The sequence below is a fragment of the Acomys minous genome, assembly GCF_964271855.1.
Source record: "Acomys minous genome assembly, chromosome: 11".
Lineage (NCBI taxonomy): Eukaryota > Metazoa > Chordata > Mammalia > Rodentia > Muridae > Acomys > Acomys minous.
Genome location: NC_140492.1, coordinates 54821724 through 54837709, shown reverse-complemented (window position 1 = coordinate 54837709; position 15986 = coordinate 54821724). Strand labels below are relative to the sequence as shown.

Genomic DNA, 15986 nt, shown 5'->3' with positions numbered 1-15986 from the left:
AGATATGTTCATTTGCCTTTACATTAATCATGTTGGGGTAAAATTATTTCCTTTACATACATGATAAACATGTAAGTATCTTACTTAGTAGCTAATAAATGGCAGAACAAATCATAAATCCAAATATTCTGTTCCAAGTCCCAGTAGTCTTTGCTCTACATCTACAAGCCCCCTCTTGAAAATGTAGTGTGTTTTGATATTGTTTTGATCATAAAATCATATTTCTGGTTTCTATTTTAACCACTTTAACTTTTTAGAGTTATTTAAAAACATTTTACCACCATTAGGTTTTATTTTTGTATGACTTTAGACTAGTTTTTATGTTCACAAAAGGTTTCATATCCTTATTCAAGATGATAAACATATACATGCATGGCTCCTCTGGATGGTCTTACGACTATCCTCCAAATTAAAATAAATCACTAACCACACATCAGCAATCCTAGAGTAATCAGATGTGCTGCAGCTGCATCTGAAGCAAAGCCAGATGTGAAAGAGATGCAGCACCACCAGAGTTACAGATCACTGATATCAGGTAAGTGCTTTAACTTTGATTGGCATTGGGATGGGATGGGTGGAGCTGGTCTAGGAGAGACTATTAGGAGACCTCAGTTTCCCCAAGTGATTTCACCCCGGACCCCTATCGGACCCTCCCAGCTCAGCTTCCACCATCCTTATCAAAGTTTAAAGCACTTACCTGATATTAGAACCTGAAACGCCAGCACTGCTGCACTACATCTGTCCAGTTTGCCAAGTAGGTACAATTGCAGAACCTGCGCCAGCAACTGTAGCTCACAGTGTTGTACCGCAGGGGATGTCTGCTGCCAAAACTGAAAATATTTAACCTTAATTTCATTAGGAACTTGTCATTTCAAAATCGATTTTTTTTTCTAAAATTGAATGTTTCATTTGATCCACTTACCATTCGGATAGGGTGTTTCACATAAGGTTAGAAATTCAACAATAGGATGATCCATTTCAAGGACTGTGATTGCTTTTCCATGCATGATGGTTAAACTTGGTCTTCTGCAAGCTTTGTCATATGACAGCCCACCAGAGAATATTATAAATGGTTCACTACACAGGGAAAAAGGGGGTAATGAGACTACATTCTTTAAGACAACACAGAGTCAGAACGTAAGTATTTAAATGATAGGTTCTGGGGAGATTATCTATAATGCAAATGGCCTTTCCAACTCGAGTTTCTCAGCTAACAATTGACTATTTAATCATCTTCTCTTTCCTGGACCCACATTCTAGCTATTAGAGTAACTCATGGTTAAGTGTAACAATATTTAGCGGCATTGGGGGAAGACAAGATGGAGGGGAGTGGACGTACTCACTCACTGTCAAAGGGACATGTATGCACAAATTATTTGGCTACCACTATATCACTATCATTATAACATTAGTTTATGTTATAATAGTCAATTGGCAAATAGATATTTGGGACTCAAATACCTAAGTTAAAAAAGAGAGGCAAATTTTAATACAGGATGAAAGATGACAGTGGAGAGTTCAGAATGGTAGACAAGAACATGAAAATTCTATTAATGAAGTTCTGTAGTTAAGAGGTTTATGAGAAGAAAGAAAAATAGGTGAACAATAATTTATCATAGAAATAGCTCCTACTTAGTTTTATACATACCCAGCAAGCTATACCCAGCTCAAGTAATTTCACATAAAATCTTAAGTCTATTACTTTAATACCGTTTTATTTTTAAATTAAAATATAATTCCCTTCCCTTCCCTCCTTCAAACTCTTCTAAGTACTCTCCTTTGCTTTCTCTCTCAAATTATGGCCTATTTTTCTTTAGTTGTTCACTCACACGCGCTCAAGTACACACACACACACACATACACACACACACACAGAGTGGGGGAGAGAGAGAGAGAGAGAGAGAGAGAGAGAGAGAGAGAGAGAGAGAGAGAGAGCGCATATCTTACTTTTCAAGATATGAATAGAAAGTAAAATGAGTCGCTTATTTCGATTTGGTTGGCTTGAGCCCTGTGCTGACTATCAACAGTGCTGTCCAACAACCTGGGGTCCAGGAAGGAATAAAAGAATGGGAAAGGATACCAGCATAGGCTTCTCTTCTCTCACTCCGCTCCTTGGCTGACATAACATAAGCTATTTTACTATGTGTGCCTATCTGCTGTGATGATTTTAATTTGCCTTGACACAAGACTTAAAAAAAAAATGGAGTCAGCTAATGACAGACAGAACCTTCAGCAACCTAAAGGCAAGTAAGTCTCTCTACTTTAAGAGAGATCATATATTACTTCTCAAAATATGAAACTTATTCCAGTGCTGTATTACAATGACACAAAGTGACTAACTCAGTGGGGTTTCCTTCAATGATTTTAAATATTACAGCTGTCTATAAATAGTTTCTTAACTTTTCATTGTTCTTCTCCAAACTCAATGCACAGTTTACGTTAATAAAGAAGTATTTTCAGCAAGTAAATACCCAGTTGAAAGTATCCCTTTATTTGGATAAATTTCCCCAATCCAAATACATTTTAAAAAGAACTAGAGACTCTTTTCATCAGAGGCCTCTGAAAGTCTCCGCTAAGTAACCCACTTCCAGTGTGTCTGCTAAATTAAGAAGTGGCCCGTCTCGGCAAGTCACCACAGTGCCTCCTCCTTTACATTTCTTATTGTACAATCATTTGTTAATTTTATGCTGTGTAAAGAACAACAAAAACAACACAAGTTTTAATATTTCTATCACATGTACATATAAAATACCTATTCTGATTTTTCTTTAAAAGCATGTCTTGGTATTTTTACACAATTACTTGAATTAGAAACAACTCAGGCAAAGAGCTCTTCTGCTTTCTGAATCTTGCACTGAGGACATTTTGAGTGATCTGATAAAGTAATTGAAGGACCCATGCATCTGGTATTAGAAAGCACATCTCCTGCTGTTTGAAGTATATGCTTCCATCTACCTGATAACACAATATTGTAAACCTTAAGTACATACAATAAAATTTACTTTTAAGTAGTGAATGTAGGTAACTATAGGTTAAGGGTTTTGTTTATTTTTATTTTAAAAAATTATGTGTGTGATAATATAAATGTATATGTTAAAAAAGAAAAAATATGTGTGTGTGTTTGCATGAGTTTGTGTGTATCGTGTAAATGCAGGAGCACACAGGGACTAGAAGAATGAATTACTGTCCATGAAACTGGATAAACAGACAGCTAACATGTGGCTAACATGTGGCTAGCATGTGGCGGCTGCTGGGAACCAAATCTAGGTCCTCTGTGAGAGCATAAGTTCTCTTAATTGCTGAGCCTGCTCTCCCAGCTCCCACATTGGGCTGTTCTACTTAGTTTAATAACTATTTTCTACTTGTCAAAAACCTGTATCGTTTTTATTCGAAGGTTCTGTGGTGGTTTGAATGAGGACGCCCCCTATAGGCTCACATATTTCGATGTTCCTCAAATTAGTCACTAGGAGGTGAATTAGGAGGTGTGGCCTTGTTGAAGTAGGTGTGGCCTTGTTGGAGGAAGTGTGTCCCTGGGAGTAAGCACTGAGGTTTCAGAAGCCCACACCAGGCCCAGTGTCTCTCTCTTGCCTGCTGCCTTTGTAGCAGGATGTACTCTTAGCTCCTTCTCCAGCACCTGCCTGCCCGCTGCCGTGCTTCCTGTCATGAGAATCGTTGACACTAACCCTCTAAAATCACAAACTCCCACTTCCTTGCTCTTTATAAGAGGTCCCTCGGTCTTGGTGGCTCGTCACAGCAAAAGAGCAATGACTAAGAAATGTTCGGAGTGATTCCTTTTAGGATGTAGGTATTTGTGTCATCATTGCCTCCTTTGCTTTTGCTGGCCACTTTTCATTTCTTACCACTTTATCTTCCCCAGTGTATCAAATTTTCAAAGTGTGGTCTGGCATCGGCACCAACCGGAATTTGTTACATATAGAAACACCCAGGCCCTCCACCGGACCTCCTGATTTGAAGTGTTCAGCAGGGAGGACAGCAATGTGTTTGCACCAACTGTCTACTTTAGAAAGAAAACCACGTTTTGCTATAAAAGAAAAAAACTAACACTATCCGGTAACAAGGACAGATGGGTCCATGTATATGCATGAGACAACCAATGGAAAGGAACGGTGTCTCTCCATTAAGGCCGAGCTTCCCTTTGGTATAACCCCCAGTGACAGAGAGATCTCTGTCACTTCCGTGGTCTTTCATCCTTCTTAAGATCAGTGCACCTCTAGCTTTCACCCTCTGTTTAAACTTTCAGAGGTGACTTTCATAAAATAACAATACAAAAAAAAAAAACACATGCAATGTGTGCATGTGGAAGGATAGTTAATGTGATCGGTAAAATGCTTATTTCACATTATAAAGAGGAGTATTGCAGTGAGAATACTGATTGTTAAAACAATCGACTGCCAAGCTCTAAGGATAATAACAGCAGTAATTTGATTTATTAGGAGACTAAGTGTGTGCCCTCTTAGTCATGATGATCTATGCTTTGTGCATCATTTCATCTAGTCTTTGTGAGCATCATAGTAGGCTGGGTGTTGCTGGTGATGGAAGCAGAGATTATGATATAACTGAAGTCAGTGACACTAGTTGACTGTGCGCTGCTTTATTTAAGTCCTGCTTCCTAAAGTATCTTCTTTACTCTCAGCCTTCGAGTCTTTTCTCAGAAATTCTTTTCCCCAAAGAATGTTCCAAATCTCTCTCTTGATGGCTTTCCTCTCTATTGCCTTCAAGGCTGCGTTAGATGTTCCTTTTCTTTCATTAAAAAAAAAAATAACTGCCCAAAATATTATAGATAGAAATTTGGTAATATTTACAACCCAATTATACCCTTTCCCTGTTTCTGTGCCCCTAAAGCAGACTACTATAAAACTACTTCCCATGCTATTTAAAAAGCAGGGGACTCCATCTTGGTGCTCACTACTTGAGCCTAACACATTCAAACACTGGCTGTATTTCTTTTTTATCACGTACTTCAAATCACACGGTGTGACATATAGTTAAAACCAACTGAAGCAAGCTGAATATTGTGGGGCATTTCACAGGAGTACATTCTCAAAAACGACGTGGTTGTAACAAAAATAGAACCCATAAAGTTCAGAGTTCATAAAATTTACCGTGGGAAAAGTCTCTCAGGCTTCCCACGAAACTGCTCTCACTTTGCTGTTTTGTTTTCAACATTTGTAGTCTACAGGAAAGGCTGAACACTAGTTGATAATTCAATGGATATTGTTAAAAGTCCTTAAGAGAGCCCAATATGGAAGCGGAGTAAAATTCCTTTGAAAAAATTACACATGTGAATAAGAAAACCAAAATAAAAGTATAATCTCTTGAAAGCAGTGATCCTCAGAGCTTGCACTCTATGACAGATGATGTAAATACTGCTGATCCCAAAGGCGGAATAAAAGTTTTAGTTTTAGATAGTATTTTAAGAAGAGAAGACTTATGTAAGATTTTGTTTCCATCCACAATGTTTAAATTTGAAATATATTATTACTTTAGTTATGCTAAATTAAACTGGCCTGCTAAAGAGATAGTGATAATTTGCCATGATTTTTTTACTATTAAAACTTTAGAAGGGAGAGTTTTAACAAACATAATTGTACCTATAAATGGCAAGAACACATTCCAGTGAGAGCAGGTAGCCAACATAAAGTAAGATGTTCACTTTACAGTTATAATGCTCAGGGTCTGAGAAGACGGCTCAGCAGGTCAAAGCACTTACTGCCTGGCCTGGCACCTGAATTAGATCTCTGGGAGCCAAATAAAGGTGGAAGGAAAGAACTGATTCCATAAAGTTGTCCTCTGACCTCTACATGAGCTCTGTAGCATGTACTCCCAAATACACACAAGTCTCTCTCTCTTGCTCTCTCTCTCACACACACACAACACACACACACACACTGGTGTGTGTATACATGCTTGATGATGATGATGATGATGTTCAGGCAAGGTTTACTATGTTCATTTTGTTTGGAAATTTTTCCATTAATTATTAATGTAAATTAAAGAAGCTATGCACAAGTACTGGATATGGTATAACTATAATACAACTTTATTAAATGTTATTTCCTTAAACATTGTAAAATTTGTTTTTTTCTATTATGACAATATATATATAACTTTATAACACCAACTAAAGGTTATCTTTCCAATTTCAGAATGTAAGATCCTAAGTTCAGAGAGATTTGGTTATATATTTAAATCTCATAAGGAATATCAAGAAATGCATAGATTTAGCTTAATAAATATGCTACCAGTGTTGTATATGGCTCAAAAGTCCTCAATTATTAGAATTAATATATATCATGCTAATATAATTAAAGTTAGTTCTTATTTTCAATAGTCATATAATCACAAATTAAGCTATTGATTTAGAGAACTAATAATGTATACTTGTATGACAATATAACATGGTTAAAAGTTGCCTGCTCTCCTTCCCCTATCCCTTAGACCTATGACAACATACAACACACAAGCACGTACCTGTTCCTGCAGGTTTTGTACTCTACTTTAAGAATTGGTTTACAAGACTCAGACTTTCTTCCTTCTCTTTGACTTTTTCCTAATGAGAGAGAAAAACATTAAATCTAATTTAAATTATATTGATCCATGAGGATTTTTTAAAAATTCAATTAAGAAATATAAACATATAATAATATAGTTAAACAAAAGAAATCTACAAGCCTCTAGGGATGATTCATATAGCCGCCTACACTGCAATAACAATTCTTAAATAGTTTACACTGTAGCAGATGATATAAATACAACTGAACCCAAAGGCTCAAGCACAGTTTAACCGTAGATTTCAGGAGAGTAGCACAAGTAACCTTTTATATTTCCATCAATTATAATTAAATTTGGAATAAGTTTATTACTTTAGATACACTATCTCATTAAACTGGTCACTTTTATGAACTAATGCATAGCAACATCAGCTAAAGCTAAAGCTGTTGGTTTATTCTCAAAGTGCCTGTATTTGACATGTCTATGCATTCTAATATTTTATTAAACTTATAAGCTATAAAATTATAACAATTGACTGCTATATGAGTTACTTATAAACATATTCAGCCTTTGCTGTTTTGTATTCTCTAAATATGAATGTAGTTTCTTGCAAAGTTATTTCAGCTACATATGCTAATAAAATAAAACTTAGGATTGACGACTCATACATGCGTAATGAAATATATTATTATGAAAATTGATTATTCATGACTGTTATTCCGACACTCAGGAAGTTGAGGCAGGAGACTTGAGAGTTTAAATCCAGTGTAGGTTACATAAGACCCTGTTTCCCTTCCCTCCTCAAGAAAAAAAGAAAAAAGAAAAATCATTATCATGATCAGTATTTTATCTGTAGTAGAAATAAACTTTCATATTGCAGAAAGTCTTGGGATGTAAAACATATGATGGACTTACAAAATCACTTCATTTTAAAATGCCATTACATTGATTGTTGGTTCATGATTGATTTATTGTGTGTAGAGGAGGCACATGTGTGCTAATACACATACAGAGGTCAGAGAATTATCAGCTCTCTCTTTTCACCATATGGGTCACAGGCACTGAACTCAGGTTGTTACAATTAATATTCAATCTCTGTCTCTAACAGTTTATTTTGGGGAAAGAGGGGTTTTTTTTGCTGTTTTTTTTGGTGGGGGCTGCCTTGATTATCAAAGCAAAAATGACCTGTTTAAATGTCATGTTGTATAAAACAACAGTATCACCAATTTGAATTATTCTTATTCTTTATATTCCAAGTACTATATGTTAAGTGTCAGGGCACATAGAAGTAATTAAATTCTAATATGTTTAGAAATCACTAGATTGAACAATAAAAACATAAAACTTACATTATGCTGTACCATAAGCAAATAAGTGACAGACAAAACATGAAATTAAAACAGGTTTATAGATAGACCAGTTTGACTCTTATCAAAGGATAAGTGAAGCCAGGCAGTGGTGCTGTGTGCCTTTAATCCAAGCATGCAGGAGGCAGAGGCAGAGGCAGAGGCAGAGGCAGGTTGGTCTTTGAGTTCGAGGCCAGCCTGGTCTAAGAGAAAGTTTTAGTATCATAAAGACTACACAGAGAAACTCTGACACTGATTTTCAATATAAACATGGACAGCTTTTGAATTGGAAAGTAATACTAATAAGGCAATATTTCAGAACAAGAGTATGGGTGAAATTAACAAAAACTATTTTGAAAATGTAAGAGATCAATGCTCCAAGAAAGGACAGTATGGCACTAAAAGGTAATTCAAATAGGAGGACAGAAAGCGAACAATCTCAAAAAGTGTGGAATACATTAGTCACACCACCATGTGCATAAGTATAACACTGAAAGGTAAGGAAAGAAATGATAAAGTGATAAAAAAAAAAACCAAACCCAGACAATCCAAGGAAAAATGCTGAAAGACAGAAAAAAATCTTAAAGGCAGAAAGAAAAAAACAAAGGGAAAAAAATGACTGTATAAGTACAGTATAAGCTACAAGTAAGAGAAAATGTCAACTTCAAAAATGATAAAGGCCAAAGAGTAGAAAACAATATATTCAGGGTATTAGAAGGAAAAAATAATGCCAACTAAGAATTTTACGTTGGAAAAAAATCATCTTTCAACAATGAATTCACTTCCCCAAAATGAAACTGAACTTGCACCACCAGCACTATCTTGCCAAAAATATAATAATAAGAGGTGTTTACCATGCTAAAAGAAAGGGACCACAGATAATATTTAAACTTAGAAAAATTTCATTATTTTGTATTTCCCTTGGAAGTTATCTATTTCACCCACGTTATTAATCCAATATGTAGAAGTTTGTCACAGATATGAGGAGAAGTCATAGAAGGTTTGCTTGAGAAGGTTCTAAAGACCTCCGGCTGCTCAGCATGATCTCTAGACATCAAGAACAGCTACGGAGGCTTTGCTTGACAAAGTTCCGACTGCCCTTAAATATTATGTATGGTCCAGGTGTAATTTTGCCTAAAAACGTATGGTCCAGGTGTAATTTTGCCTAAAAACTACCTTGAAATCTGCCTTTTCTCCTAAAACAGTCTTTCTGTCTATTTTTTTACTTTGACTATGAGCCCTAATAAAATTTACACTGGAAAACTTTTTCCCACAGAGAACGTTAAAAGACTTGAGACGATGAGAGAGTTTTCATTCTGACTATTGTGATTAGCCAGGCAGAAACTGCTTGAAAAGAAAATTAGGACTTTGACATAACAGTACCTAGTTAGAGATTGTTAGCTGGAGAAAAGTTAAACTTGTTTCTTTAGAATCTGCTTTGAAAGTAATCAAAGGTGGGCTTGGAAAGTCATGCTTTGCAGATGTTTTACAATAGAGGACCCCTTGGCAGTTAGCCTAGGTTTGGACAGCACACCTGTTGGTTTGGGCCTGGAAGTAAGTCAAGTGTTTTCTGTGTTAAGGGCATTTAGATTCAAGCTATGTTGCTATGACAATCATGTAAACACAATGGCTTTAGCCTGGGGAAATTTATGATTAACCTTTCCTGAGTGTTGTTTAAGAAATAATAATCAGGCCATGCTGACCACTGTTTGGAAATTGATTGATTTTTGCTATATGCCGTATTATAGGTTATACAGAACTGTTTGTATTTCTTTGTTAGATTGTTTTCTTGCTCTGTTGATTTTTAAATGCTCTATTGATTTAAAAGATGAGAAAGTCATGATGTCACCTGTAATGAAAAAACTGAACTTCACTTTATTTTTCATGTGTTTACATTCTAAATTTTCTTTAAATGATGAATTACAATGAATATATGTAAGGAAAGCATGTTCCCCAATACCCTTACATGATCAAGTATTTTAAATATTAGTGAGAAACAAACATAAAAAACATTTTTTTCTAGGAACCTAAATGTTTGCAACTAAGCAATATTTTATATATTAACAGAGTACAAGTGGTACAAGTTTGCACTCCCACCAGCAATGGAGGAGTGTTCCCCTTTCCATGTAAATTTAATTCATGTTTTTGTTCTATGTATCTCAGCTAAAGATAATGTCTGTTTTCTTTCATTATTTCATTATAACAATGTGTGTTTTATTTCTTTGTTGTATGGTTCTGCTTTTACTAGCATTAACATCTATGATATGTGTGGTTTGATCCTTCCTTGTTATTTTATTCTGTTGTTAACTTTTTTGTTTTGTTGGTTTTTTATTTTTAGATTTTGAGTGAATAGTTATCTTTATGTTTTTCTTCTTATATACATAAAATATTAAAAGTTGCAAGTTTTCTTTTAATAATTATCTTTAATAAATTTCCTTGAGTATGTAGTATTTTTCAATGCTATTTTATACATTGTTCAGTTTTGTTCCAATTTCTTCTTTAAATGTTTTTAAAAGTTTATCTATAAAGTTTATATATAGTTCATCATAACATTTACTTCTTAAGTTAACTATATTTTATGTCACTGTCAACAAGAAATGCTTTGCTGTCCCATTTTACAGAATTTACAATTTTCCTGGTAATTTAACAAATGACAATTTTTAAAAATTTTTCTGTATGTGTTTAAAAATATAGCATAATCTTCTATTTTGACTGAAACTGATCATCTGATCACATTTACATACAAGACAGTCTGAAAATAGTTAAAATAATGAATTGTATAATATAAATTTTTACTACAATTTAAAATTTTTTTCAAAAGGCTAGGCATGGAGGCTCAAGTCTGTAATCACAGCATCTGAGAGACAGAGGAAGAAGACTCCAAGTACTAGGTTAGTCTGTCTCAGAAAACAAAACTAACCAAACAAACCAACAACTTCTCCCACAAGAGTGGATTTCCTTTTAAAGTACAATTGTCTGATTATTGAAGCTTTATAGTGACCTCTTTATGGTAGAAAAATTTAACTCCTAAAAAACAATGAAATACCGCCACATAGATGTAGAAGACAGATGGTTAAAACGGAGGTGGGTAAGGGAATATAAAATATATTCTAGAGTATAAATGACATTATATCACACTTACACTATGTGGCTTCATATACATGAAGTTTTACACTGCTATTTTTAACAGACTTTGACACTATAAATCCCAAGTAACTGATAAAGATGAAGGTAAAATGCCTGTAATCTACATTGTATAAGGTAGAACCAAAACTCTTAGGAAAAGGAAGTGTGAGCATTGTTGTCAATAGAGGTCAAGGTGAAACAGATGATGTCACCATAAAGGGAAAAAAAAAAAGATTTTAAGAGGTAACTGTACCTAAGCTCAATGATTAAAGGAAGGCAATGCTTGAATAAATGATAAAAGGAAATCTTGGAAGAGTTCTAAAAAGCAAAAGATATCAAGTAGAAAAAAAATCTTAGACGTTTAATAGAATGAAAATGCAGGAGAAAAAGCAGTTAAGTAGACGATGAATCAGTTGGAACTAATTAACTTGAAGTTTGTAACAAAAAATTGACAAAAACAGATACAAAAATAAAGACTCAGAGATGTGTGCCACAACATCAAAACTTCTGACAGAGGTGAATCATATACTAGAAACACAAACAAAAACATATTAAATATAAATGGCATAAAAATTTCCCAATTTTTGTGGCCCTTATGAATTTAAGAAGTTTGTTAGAATTCTTAACAGTATAAATTTAAAAACAAAATCAAAACAAGTTGAGGCATAATGTTTTTTTAAGTTGCTGCAAATAAAAGACATAGAAATTGCTTTAAAACAACCAGAAGGAACAAACACATTGTATAGTGTAGATGCAAAGTTCAAAACACTTAGAATTTCTCATTTAGAAAACATTGAAAGTAGAAGATGATGTAATATCATTAAAGCAGTTGTTGCATTACATAAATTCCCACATGGCAAACTCTCAGCCCATGGCCTGACATTGTCAATAAATACAAATCTAGAAAAATAGTTTTCAAGAGTGAAGGGAGATAAAAGGTAATTTCATATAAAAGAAGCTCCATGAAATCTTTTCACCAGGCCCACATGAAACGCAAATAATGTTTGCAAATAAATAAAATTATAGAGCACTTTGTCTCTTAACTACAATACTTGTGACCATTTAAATTTTATAATATATTATACTATACATGACAATGAAGGCATATTAATAGACCTATATGATTACAATATGCCTATATATTTTATGAAATGTTATGCATTAGTGTTAAAATACACGGAGTAGTTAAGATATATTGTGATAGTGATAACTAATGGTAAAAATGAAGATAAAATGACTATGAATAAACACTATGTGCTCCTAAAAATAATGTTTCAATAACTTTAAAGTGAAAAGCCAAAGATAATCAACAAAATATAGCATAAACAACAGAAAAATAGGAATAGACCTAAATCTAGTCTTATCGGTAATTATATTTAATGTTAATAGACTAATCAACTATTCCTAAGACAGCAAAAAGAAGAGACCTAAAATATGCTCTCTACAGGAGAGCTAATAGGTAGATGTTCATGAACTCCTGCAACATGAATGAAGCTCAAATTGGAAGAATTAGCATTGTGAGCTGGCAATTCTGTAGTCTGCGTAGTTTCCATGAAAGAGTGTATCTTACCGTGTGGCACTGTGGTTTGGAAAGGGCGGTTTGGGCTTTTCAGGTTCCATAAAGTCAAGCTCCCATCTGAATGGCTGCACATGAACTGCTTGCCCTCATGGTGCCAATCAATTGAGTGAATAGCCTAATAAAATAACAACAAAAAAGTACGGAGGAAAGTAGATAGATTATATCATCACACATCCCAAAATATTTTGACATAAAATTAATACACTGATAACATGTTAAAATATTTTTTCTGTCCCAGACTAGGCTGTCCTTGGGTTCAACCTGTTACAGACCTTCACAAGGCTTCCAAAACAGATTTCCTTAAGTAAAGAACAGTTATGAAAAAAGTTTTAATACTTTTACATCCCGGAACATTTTGTTGTAAATCCTATGCCCTTCCTACATTCTACCATCCTGTTTGAAAAAAATTATTTACATAGAAGTAAAAGTATAGTTATCAGAAGATAATTTCTTGTAAGATTAGGCCTAATATCACTTAAAGTGGATAGCTTAAAAAAATAATTTGAGGTAGCACCTGAAGGTATTGTATAGCCCAGGTCCCATGATGTACATTTTGCATAAAACTTAGCATTTAGTAAATAAAGGTAGTATTTTATCTTATTATTATTTCTCAATTTTCATATGGTGAAACTGGCCTAGATACAGATATTCATTTGCTTTTTAAAGTTACACAAGTCAAAAGCGAACTCCTTGTAAAACCCATATTCTCAACCGCTGCACCGTGCTGCCTCAGGCATACCCTATACTAACGGATTCAAAGCAAGTAAGATTTAATTTTTAAAATTTCCAGAACCATTCTGTAGTTTTGAGTTTGATAAGATTTACAGCAATTATTTTTTTTAGTTGTATTAAACCCCATGGTTGTGTAGTATCTTCCACAAAGTAGATTTTTTAAAATTTCTACTGAATTAGTAAGTAATTAAGATCACATTACTAAACCTTTTATATTCTCTGTCAATAAATTATTCACCATAATTTATCCATTGTGTTAAAAACAATGAGACAAGTGCCAGTTGTCGGAAAGAAAATTAGAAAGATATATAAAAACACCTTTCCCCGCAAAGAACCTAGAGTGAAGGTCAATATAGGTGAATATCCATCATAGTTATTGATCAGAACTTTCATTACATGTGTGCTTATACAAATACATAACTGAATTCTTCTTGTAGCCAAGTGTGAAACCTCCAGCTAATACGCACAGTATTAGAATCACAGCTAGATGGTATTTTGACTAATCATTAAACTTGAAGGACATAAGATCTGATGTGGACCTCAAAACATCGGAGTACACTGAGCATAAAAGGCAACATGAATTCCTGAACTTGTGGCGATCTTTGTTTTTTGTTTATGTTATTTATATATTTATATACCTCACATTTTAATTTAAACAAGGGGTTATTAGAAACCAAATATCAACCAGTTGATAAAAAAAAATAGAGAGTGAAGAAGAATTTGAAGGAAAATACTAGTCATATTTTGTCAACTGTGACTTTTTCTTGAAAAACAAAAATTTAAAAACTATATAGCAATCTGACAAAAGGAAGTATGCAGTTCCCATGGATTCAAAACATTTCTCTCATGCCAAACTGAAATATTTCTCTGAGATTATTAAGAGAATCGCAATATAAACAAACAAACAAACAAAAAAGCCCATTGCTATTATAGAAGAAATCCTTTATTTATTTATTTATTTATTTATTTATTTATTGAGAAAATTTCCACTCTCTAGTCTAGAGTGGCCTAAAACTTACTATGTAGCCTAAGCTGGCCTTGAACTTGTGGCAAACCTTCTGCCTCACCTTCCCCAGAGCTGGAAGTAATTTTTTCACAGCTAATTATTCCTCAGCATAATATTGGATTTCTAAGCAAAAATTCAGTTCATCTATTACTATTCATCAAGGGCCAGTTAGATTGTTCAAATAGCTTTTCGGTGCCTAAGGAAATAGTAGGATTTTGGTACACAGAAGAGACAAGGAAAGAATTTGTAATAGGAAAATGAATTACAATAGCAAAACCTGGAATGCAGGTGGTAAATGATACCATTAGTAGATAGTGAATATCATGCCCCAAATGTGTTAACTGTTTAGCAAGATACAGTAAATTATACTAAAACAAAAACGAAAAACAAAACAAAACAAAACCCAGCACCATAGCTTTAGTTCTCACATGCAGACCCCGTTAACAAACAGGGAGCCATCTGAATGTTCTGATGTGGAGAATCGCGTGGTCCGGTTGTACATTTTGAAAGGAAATCTTTGTTAGTAAAGAATATGTGGAAAGGTTATGTTAAGAGGCCCCTAGAGCCAGTCAAGAAAATTTAGCCTAGGGTATTGGGTGTAGAAATGAGCACGAAGAGTAAGTAAGACAATGGTAGTGATATAATAAAGACAAGGTCAAAAGGTCTATGAAAACTGATCGCATATGCACAAGGAGAGGAGTTAATAGGGAGCACTGCGGCGGGCAGTCTGACCCGATCCTAAAAAAAAAAAAAAAAAAAAAAGAAGAAGAACATAGAAAGCAGTATGAGTGGCCAAATATAAATTAAGTTCTGATGATATTTATTTTAATCTCACCTATTAATTTGCTAGGTGTTTAATATAAGGCTTAAGAGAGGGTTAAGGCCAGGAATTTTTTTAGTTGTATTGAGTTTGTAGTTTGTACAGGTAGTATCAAAAAAATGAGAGCTGTTGCAAGTAGAAATAAACTAAAGAATGTTATGATTCAGATGTATTGGAAATGGATGAGAGGAACATAATTGTGTGACGTTACTTGCATGGTTGTTTTTCACCAATCAAGACCAAATTGCCCAGATACTATGCAATTAACTTCTGAACTTTTTGTCAATGTAACTAGCCCATATATACCATAAATCTTAATTTGAAAGAATCATTAAGAAATTAACTGTGGATTTTATGAAATACAATTTTTGTGAGCTAGTAGATATGAGTGTTGGAACAAAATTCAAGTCCCATGTAAGAGCAGTGCACACTCTTAACCACTAAGAAATTACTCTAGCCCATAAAATACATCTGTAAGCACTAAACTTTAAATTTTTAATTGTTATGATGCAATACAAAAACTGTCAAGCATTCTAAGGCACTTAGAAGTTCATTGGGTGATATTACTTTATTCCTCTAATCTAAAATGAAGTGCTGGAAAAGAAATCCATGGGGAAGACTTTTTCTGTTTATATCTACGTTCCCCTAAATTATGCAACAATATACCCATATAAGAGTGATGTTAACTAGGCAGAGAGTTTTGGTCAGTGTATTTTTTCCTGTCCTGTCCCACTCCTATCTTACTTCTGATTTATGATCATCTTTGTTTCCATAGCTAGAAGAAATGATTTTCCTTTTCATCTTCTATCCCGCCTGTACGGCCTCTATCTTAGCTTCGTTTAAAATGGGGAGTCATAATTAATG

General features: G+C 34.1%; 1 protein-coding gene across 8 annotated transcripts in view; it reads right to left on the bottom strand.

Annotated features, from left to right (window-relative positions):
* Positions 1–15986, bottom strand: part of STXBP5L (syntaxin binding protein 5L) — a 236220-nt gene that overhangs the window by 117064 nt on the left and 103170 nt on the right. For all 8 annotated transcript variants that reach the window (XM_084802614.1, XM_084802611.1, XM_084802609.1 and 5 more), the window contains exons 9-11: positions 12556–12679; positions 6493–6571; positions 923–1077 (exon numbers count right to left, since the gene is read on the bottom strand). In XM_084802614.1, the coding sequence (XP_084658740.1) occupies positions 923–1077; positions 6493–6571; positions 12556–12679 (358 nt within the window). The remainder of the gene's footprint in view (positions 1–922; positions 1078–6492; positions 6572–12555; positions 12680–15986) is intronic.